This window comes from Enoplosus armatus, chromosome 9 (assembly GCF_043641665.1).
Source record: "Enoplosus armatus isolate fEnoArm2 chromosome 9, fEnoArm2.hap1, whole genome shotgun sequence".
In the NCBI taxonomy this organism is placed as follows: Eukaryota; Metazoa; Chordata; class Actinopteri; order Centrarchiformes; family Enoplosidae; genus Enoplosus; species Enoplosus armatus.
This window is the reverse complement of record NC_092188.1, coordinates 2689261-2697791: the sequence shown is the minus strand read 5'-3', so window position 1 is coordinate 2697791 and position 8531 is coordinate 2689261. Positions and strand designations below refer to the sequence as shown.

The window sequence follows — 8531 nt, the reverse complement described above, 5'->3', positions numbered from 1 at the left end:
CATTGAGTTGCAAAACTATATCACAAACTGAACACAAGCTCATCGCCCCATTTTCTTCTGGAGCATTCATTCGCATTTTACAGTCTGCTGATTAATCCCATTTGAAGTGGATGAAAGCCTGAAACCTTCTGGTAGATTCCTGCACCAGAATCCAGATTAAAAATGCAGAAATAAAACATACTGTATATCCGTCACATTCACATCTAACACTCTGTGGAACATTCTGTCTCTTCCGACGGATCATTTGAAACCGTTTTCCCTGTGCACTTCTGAGTCTATGCACATGAGTAAATAACAGCCTTATGTGCTGTAAGTTATTTCTCTTTCATTTTGATTCTCTCATCTGCTAACTGGGAAAAGGAAGAATAGAAAGGAAGAATGAAGAAGAAAAACACTGGCATGTTAAGTCTTGATCTTAACTGAACGTGTGCCAGTCGAGGAGGCCCATGAATACACTGCTGGGGCGCAACATTTATTCTTAGACCAAATGTCCTGCTGCTTCCTTCCTGTTCATAACAAGCTGGGAATTTTGCTGGGAACATCACTCCCCTTGCAGACAGAATGCTGGCCTTGTTACTGAACTGTTCTTTCCTCTGTAAAACAAAACATGGAAAGCCTCCAATGACCTAATGCAGGGTCAACAACCTGCTCTGGAGTACACGTTGTACTGAGAAAGAGCAGGCGGTTACAAAACGACACGTAGCTGCCGTCTCACAGCAGCCACAGTGATTTGATGGGAGAGAATACTGCAACATATTCCTGAAAACTCACAACAGAGGAAGAAAAAAGCCAGATTATGAACAAAAAATGTACCAGATTCTTAAATCTACTACTATTTCATTACCTTCAGTCTCACAGCTAATGCAAGAATAAACATCAGTCTGTTGTTTCAGCGAGAACACCTCGTTCTATTACAAGAAATGCCGATCCAGAAATCCATCAGATGAGCTCAGTGACCCCAGCCGTCATTTTCCAAATGTGTTCATTTCAGTTGTTTATAAGGGGGATGGTAAGGAACACTACATTAAAGTGGATATTTTACAATTCAGTTGTAAGTGTTTAGGTCAGTTTGGTCAAGTTTGCTTTGGTACCATCACTTGAAGTGGCAGCCATTTCTTATAGCTACTTATTTCAAAATGACTTTAAACTAACCATTTCAATAATTGATCAGTTACTTTTAGCAAACTATTACAACTCCTCTTTCTCGCTTTCTAACTAGTTTCCATGCACTCCAGGCTTTAAGGTATACAGCTGACCCAGGTTGGTGGGGAGTGTGTATTGTATGGAGTAGTCAGCCTTGGTAGCTTAGCGCTATTATGACACTGGATCTACCAAAGATCATGATGACACCAATCTGTAATCCTATTTTGATGGATATTTTTCTCCTAAACACAAATACAATGATTTTTTTTTTGAACAAATCACAAATTAGTTGAGCTGCTCCACAATCTTTCCACACACACCCCGGCAGCTGCAGAAGCATCGCCTGTGGTACAGGTACAAGGGTTTATAAAAATAAATATACATAAATAATAATCCATACACAAAATTCTTGAGTGGGAGACAGACCCCAGGTCTGGATTGAATCCTAAACCTGCACAGTTGTGCAGTAAAGTTTGATGGAGCCAACCTATTTATGACATCAGCTCAGACTTTTGTGAAGCTCTCCATCTAAGTTGGAGCATCTGAAAAAAGTGTTAGTGAAACATTGTGCCAAAGAATACAAGTTCTAGAAGAGTAAAAATATACTATAATATATATATATATATATAAATGAGGTACCACATTTATTTTGTTTTAGATTAGTATTACTCCGATTACACTGAACAAAGATGAAGATTTTATGAGGTCAGGAACTGCAGGGCACAACTTCCAACGTGGATAAGCTGTCTATTAATACTGCACTGTGGTCATCAGTCAAAGAATAAAGTTTCAAAAGACGGGATGACTCGGCTCAGAGGGGAACATGACACATCACCCAGAGGATTCAATTTGATCTGTGATAAGTATCCAGCTTAATGTTCAGAGTTCAGACTGAGGCGCTGATGAATGAGAGCCCTTTGACCCATGACTATTTCAATACTTCTGTTTAAAGCTATTTTTCTACTTGTATCGCATATTGTTTTTGATTAACTCATTATTAGTTACTCATTGGTTTATAAAATAGATTACCAAAGCTCGATGAAATCTCAGAAAAACCATTTGCTTGATTACTTTGACCAACAGCCAAGCAAGCAAATCAAATCATTTATAGTTCTGTAAGTTAATATATAACTTAAAACTAGCGACTAGTGATTTTCTTCCCCATAACTTCTTAGATAAGTCACTTCTTTAAGTGACATAGATGAATTTTCTGTAGAATACAATCAATTATCAGTTAGTTTTAGTGCTATTTGGAGTCTTAATCTTTTACAGAACATCACTGGTCTCAATATAGTCTCAGAATTGCATATAGTAATATTTACAGATCTGTAATAATCAGCTTTTTTATTTCAGAGCAACCAAATAGGATTACATGCATCTAAAGAGTAAAGTAGCCTAATGTGCAGATAATTAATTCAACCTCCCAATTTGTCATCAGTCAGCACATACTGAGTTTACCAATTCAAAAGCTGCTTTGGTTTAGGACTAATGGACAGTACCAGGACCAGTGACAGAGTGCGTCTGCTTTACATCCAAACTAGATTAAACAGGAGAATGTGTTGACGTCCATTTATAGATAACTGTAGGAATGAGTGGAAGGCTGGTGCATATTTCAAAGTAACAAGGAACAAAGTGCTTACAGGGTTTTTACCAAAGAGACTGCATGCAAATGTCCACTCTTTGCATGAAGTTTTAGAGAAAAGGCTTCTGGCACACAGGATGTGGTGGTTTTAGGTAAATTAAATTAAGAATTGAGGAGTTGGATTTAGTAGCCATGTATGTGCAGACAATTGAAGTGTGCAGCCTCCTTGAATTTAAAAACAAAAGTCAAGTGAAGAATAAACAAACACCAGTACGAACTACACTGAGACAAGTGATCTCTGGGAAGTGTAGTGCAGAAGCACCACAGTAAGGACCAAACAGGGAGACAATTTGGCACTACAAACAAAAATGTCTCGAGACACATTTAGACATGTTTTGCTCAAAGCCATTATGCTGATACAGGAAGGGCTTGAAGAGACACCCTCGGGCTGCTCTGCATGTGTACATAAACAACTTCCGTATATTCAAATAGCAGAGCAAAGATTGTAGGCCAAGGTGTAATTAAAGACTCTTTCTGAAGCTCAAAGGACTGCAAGTCTCTAATTCTTTGCCAGTGAAGCAGCTCTAGAAGCTTTTGTGATGTTTCAGTACTTGTTCTGTGTCTGTTTTTGTTCTGCTGGTAAGACGTGAAAGCACTTAACTTTTTCATTTAACAAATTGGGTTTCTCTTTCACACAGTGTTACTTCAAACTGCGAAGACTTGGCCTATCTTTGCACCTCAGGGTCAGAATTCGGAGTATTCGCAGCTTCAAACGCGTAACTCTGCAGCTGAGTACTCCTGTTAAAGATAAACTTGTGCGTCAGCTGACTTCCCAGAAACTGTTGCTTTTTTTAAAATCAAGGGGCGGGCTGTTGCTACGGGGAAGTGGAGAGGCTTACAGCCAATGCTCTGACGGTCTGAAAAGGCCGTTGCTCAAAGCTCCAGTTACCAAACTGCAAATAAAACTGCAGCAGGCTGGCTAATGTGGGAAGCTTCTGTATGAAGAAAACTTTGAGCAATGAAACATGGCGAAACGGGGTTTATCTCATTCTGAAACTAATCTCAAATGTTTTGTGAAGTTTTCTTTAGCATTTCTGTCATTCAAATGTGTGTCAAGACAGACTTCCTTGTTGGAGCCACCAGAAAGCAGCCAACAACCCCAAGTTGTTTACAGAGAACCACTTAAAAAATAAATACTGTAAATGTGAATTTTTTTTTATTTTCTATTTCTTATTTTTATATTTGTACATACTTTTAGTTCTAAATTATGCTACTTTACTCTTGAATGGGAGCACCGGTACTGTACAATTTCCCCCCAGGGATCAATAAAGTATTTCTGATTCTGATTCTTATTTCCTTTAAAATCCAAAAGGAATTGAAGTTTATGAATGCTTAATGCACAGAAAGCTGAGCAAAGCACAGCATAGGTCTAAGTCCTGAATAATACTTGGTTTCCTCTGGGTTGGGCAGTTCTTGGGAAGTGATCTAGCCGAATATAATCAATAGTGCACACGTTATCTGAATGTCAAGTATGTGTGCAGACAATAGTTTGAAACCACTCCTTAAAACTATCCCACAATAGGAATGTGTTCACCTGCTGAAGGGTTCTCCAGTTTAACGCTGTGCTGCACTATTATATTTGACAATTCTGGTGAGCTCTGTTTTCTTGAAAGAACAAGCTTCCTCAAGTTGTTTCTTTTGCTGTGAAAGATAACCAACCGTCTCACCACTGAGCATAACCACGATGAGAACGTCCAAAAAAATGTGTCAATATCCCTGTTGACATAGCCAACCACAATAGTTTCATTTTCAGTTGGATGTAGATTATTTAGGCCTAAGACTTAAGATCTTGTGTGCAAATTCATGGCAATTTAAAGAAAAGGGGAAAAAAAAAAAAAAACATACCAATATTTAGCCTAGTGATGAGTTTCCTGTGCAGCCCTACTAAGTCATCATGTTTGGTTACCTGAATTTCATTAGTTCACCTTGACACAGCTATGGTTTCAGTATGTGCACACGCATCTACTGCTTGCATATCTAGCCAAACTGGACCCTGGCACGCCCAACCTGTCATTGATAAACAAGCTAGCGTAACACACTTCTCCATACAGATGGATAACACTATATTAAACAAAAACATTAGGCTTTAATACTCTAGGTAGAACAGAAAATAATGTATACACACACTTAATATATTGCTCTAATAAGCTAGTTACCAACATCAAGGTTGTTCAAAGACTCAGTGCTCTTTACATATTCAGCTCCAAGACGCTGCAGTGCCGTCTGTTTTCTGCACCCTCCCAATCCACTTGTGTATGGTGCAAACTGCTCTATAAAATTGCCTCAGCCTCAATTCCCCATTGTGCAGCAGCCTTCACAATGAACTGTGCAGGGGGTAACCAGGGTGGTGGCTAACATCATTCGCCACAGGAGAGGACATGGGGAGGTCTGCTGTGGATCATCACCATGGAGAGGCTCTACTCCATTTCCTCCTAAGACCTCGACGAGTGTTGTGTTTGTCCTGTAACCCGAGACAACGGGAGGATCTGAACAAACAAGGGCGCAGCCTCACATCATCACCAAGGATTTCCCTACTTGAGGCTCAATATGGTCTACATTAAGATTTAATGTTTTAGATGACAATAAGTGCAAATATTTTCTTGTATTCCTAGATTGTTACAAGCAACAGTAGAGCAGAACAGACACATTATAAACATTCAAATATACCATTTGTTTAAGTATGATATATTTGATTAAGATTATATGACAAACAAATTATATTTTGATTAGAGAAGCTACAAGACCTTCCAACCCAGGAAGTAGACAGTGTTATGCAATTTTGAGGATGTTGTGAACTGTTTTTTACCCCAGTTTCACAATCTCGCTAGTGTGGGTGCATTCAGCTGCTGTGCACCAGCTCTTCAACATGCTAACACTGCAACTCGCAAAACTGCGGATGCAGCTGAGTGCGCAGAGTGATGGAGGCGCTGCCACAGCCTTATCAAATTTCTAGGAAACAGCAGCCATTGGTCTGTCTTGGGTTGTGGTGTGAATAGACATCAAAAGGTTGACAAGTGCGGAGGCGTTAAACTTAGTTTAGTGCGAGGCGACCCATTTCAGCACAGCAGAAAGTATGAAAGTAGATGTAACCCCTGTCTTTTGCTGTTGAAAAATTCCCTTAACAGAAAAACATTATCAGAAAGGTCAAACCATGTGAATCATATTTTTTTATTTCAAAGCTTACAACTGGATCTGTTCTATTCATTATTGTCTTCTCCCTTTCTGCCAACCAATATCCTTCCCAAACTTCAGTCAGCTCTGGTGCAGTCGATCAACACCCAACTCAGTTCTTGTTCATTTTTTCCAACAGAGTCAAACTTTCCAGGCTGCTGTACAGCCAAAAATCCGGCATGTGGTTGCTCTCGTCTCTAGAGCAGGTCCAACATTTTCATTACAAAGAAGCAGAGCTACATGCAAATCCACATCAACCCTCCCCTCACGGTTAAGTGTCCATACAAAAAGGATCCAGAGGTTATGAATGGGATCTATGAAACAGGCTTCATAACTGCATGACATGGAAAAATGTAGCTTTCCCTTCCTGGTTTGGCCTGGGGCTTCCTTACAAAACAGCATTACCGCCAGGGAATCGTGATATAATTATGCACAAACCCATAACCAAGCAAAGATCAGGTCAACTGACTGCCCATACCACTTTAATTTGCATAGAAACATTTTATATTTATTAGAAAAATAAATTTCTTTGTAAATTAAATAAAACCTAATTGCTTGAAGGTCGACTGCTGTCTGTAAGGCCTGTCCCTTTATATCCAAAGCAAAAATGTTGCTTATTTTGCAGTTGGGAGTAGAAGGGAGCCCTAGAAACGGATGATCATCATTTCTGCAGTTAAGCGTCAAAGTCCTTCGTATTTAGTCCAAATTTGAGAGGCTGTTAAAAAATGAAGTCTCTGCGTGTCCAACAAATTCACCTGATCAACAGGGCCAGTGTTGCCCCGACCCCAGCAAATCCAGCAAAGGCCATGAGTGTGTTCCTCACTGTGGACTCCGGGTCTGCTACACGAAAGAACTCCACGAAGCCATCCTGGAAAGGGTAAAAAAAAAAAGAAAAAGAAATTGATATAAATCTGATGAAGCACAGGGGCAAACATACAAGTTCACCAACATGCAGGATTTATTGCACAATGAGGGCAGTTATGCAACCAGCTATCTTTTCTACATCCTGTCATTCAGCCATTAGTCATGACTTACCCAGGAGTTGTTTTTGACCAGCCAGTCCCTCTGGTCTGACAGCAGGTACTTTGAGATCTCCTGTCCCACCAGCTCCACACCGTTCTCCCTGCCTTGTTCCTTCAGGTACTGAGACACCACTGCCCCGAAGGCCACCAGGCTGGCGATTCGACCCCAGTTGGTGGTTCCGTCTGCAAAGAGGCTCTTGGCTACTGCGCCGATATAGCTTGCATTGTCCCCTCTGTCATCCAATGACAGTTTGTTGATCATACCTTAAAAAAAAAAAAGAAAGAAAAAAGGTCTGGATCAGAAATCTATCTTGTTTGTACATTTAAGGTGACGTTTCTGTGAGGTCATTAACTCAATTTACAACGTTGAAATTAGTTATAAGTGGATGACTGCTGACTTAATGATGAACTGGTCAAAACAGCAGTTCCAAACATGGTGTCCGTTGTGAAGAATTAATGGAGTTAAATAAAGCCTGTAGCTGAAGCAGGCAAATGCTACGAGCAGCCGTCTTTGTAACTTATAACCCCCCCCCCCCCCCCCCCACACACACACACATATACACGTACAACAGCTAGCTTAATGCTCACTACCTACCATTGTATGCGTATCTGTGCTTTTCCAACACGTTCTCCACCACTCTTTTCATTGTTGACAGTGCTTTACTTTCATTCCATTGAGATGTAGAAAGTCCAGTATGGACCCTCAGGAAACGGCTCACGAGTTGTCTCGTGTCAATGTCCAAGACTTCGTCCCCTGCTGGGCAACTGGAGGCGTCGATTTCACTGTCCGACTGAAACTCCGGCGTACACGGCAACGACCCGTCCTCCATGTCGTCGCTGTTCTCCCGAAGGCTTTTTGTTACAAAGCCTTTTGTTGACTTCACTTCCAGGATCTTCGGCCGTTTTGGGGTATCATTGGACCCAACATTCCGAGACTCAAATGACGAGCCTATGGCAATCTGCGGGGACGAATCTCCTGAGCCGTAGTGCATCGGTCCCTCCACGACTCCATTTTGAGGAAGAATAAGGCCCATGATTCCGGCGGTAACGTTAACGTTGATCGACGCGGTCCGTTTCTTCGGCGGTACAATATTCATTTTAATTATTAGCTAGTTTTTAAATTACGTTGACTTGTTTGGATACAAGTGTGGTAATTAAGGATTAACGCTAGCCTGTGTGAAACAAAAAAAGCTAGCCCTATCCCCAACATTCACTCACTCTCCATTGCGCGGTCCCGCAGAAACGGAAATGAAGACTGGCACAGCTTCCCACTTTTATACACTGTGCGTAGTACGTAGTGCGTCGTTAAATCTACGTCACGGACGTTCCCAGACCCCAAACGTCTTTCAAATAGTTGTTTGTTGTTTGTTGAGGCTCGTTTCTAAACGAAAAAAAGTGGAGGACTCAGAGTGGTGGTGACTCTGACGCTGATATATATAAAACAGGAGGGTCCATTTGTGATTGTGACTGATTTGTGGGTTATTTTTGTATTTTTCCATGAAAATTAATGACCGAGGAGGCATTATTGGAATAGTCCCAACATCAGTCATAAT

At 40.7% G+C, this 8531-nt stretch overlaps 1 protein-coding gene across 1 annotated transcript; it reads right to left on the bottom strand.

Moving 5' to 3' along the window:
- Positions 1-5939: 5939 nt before the first annotated feature.
- On the bottom strand, positions 5940-8234 carry mcl1b (MCL1 apoptosis regulator, BCL2 family member b). The gene is made up of 3 exons (XM_070911330.1): positions 7574-8234; positions 6992-7242; positions 5940-6824 (listed from the first exon to the last, which is right to left on the bottom strand). The coding sequence occupies exons 1-3, from the start codon at positions 8073-8075 to the stop codon at positions 6708-6710; spliced, it is 870 nt and encodes a 289-aa protein (XP_070767431.1). The 5' UTR covers positions 8076-8234; the 3' UTR covers positions 5940-6707.
- Between the last annotated feature and the right edge of the window lie 297 nt (positions 8235-8531).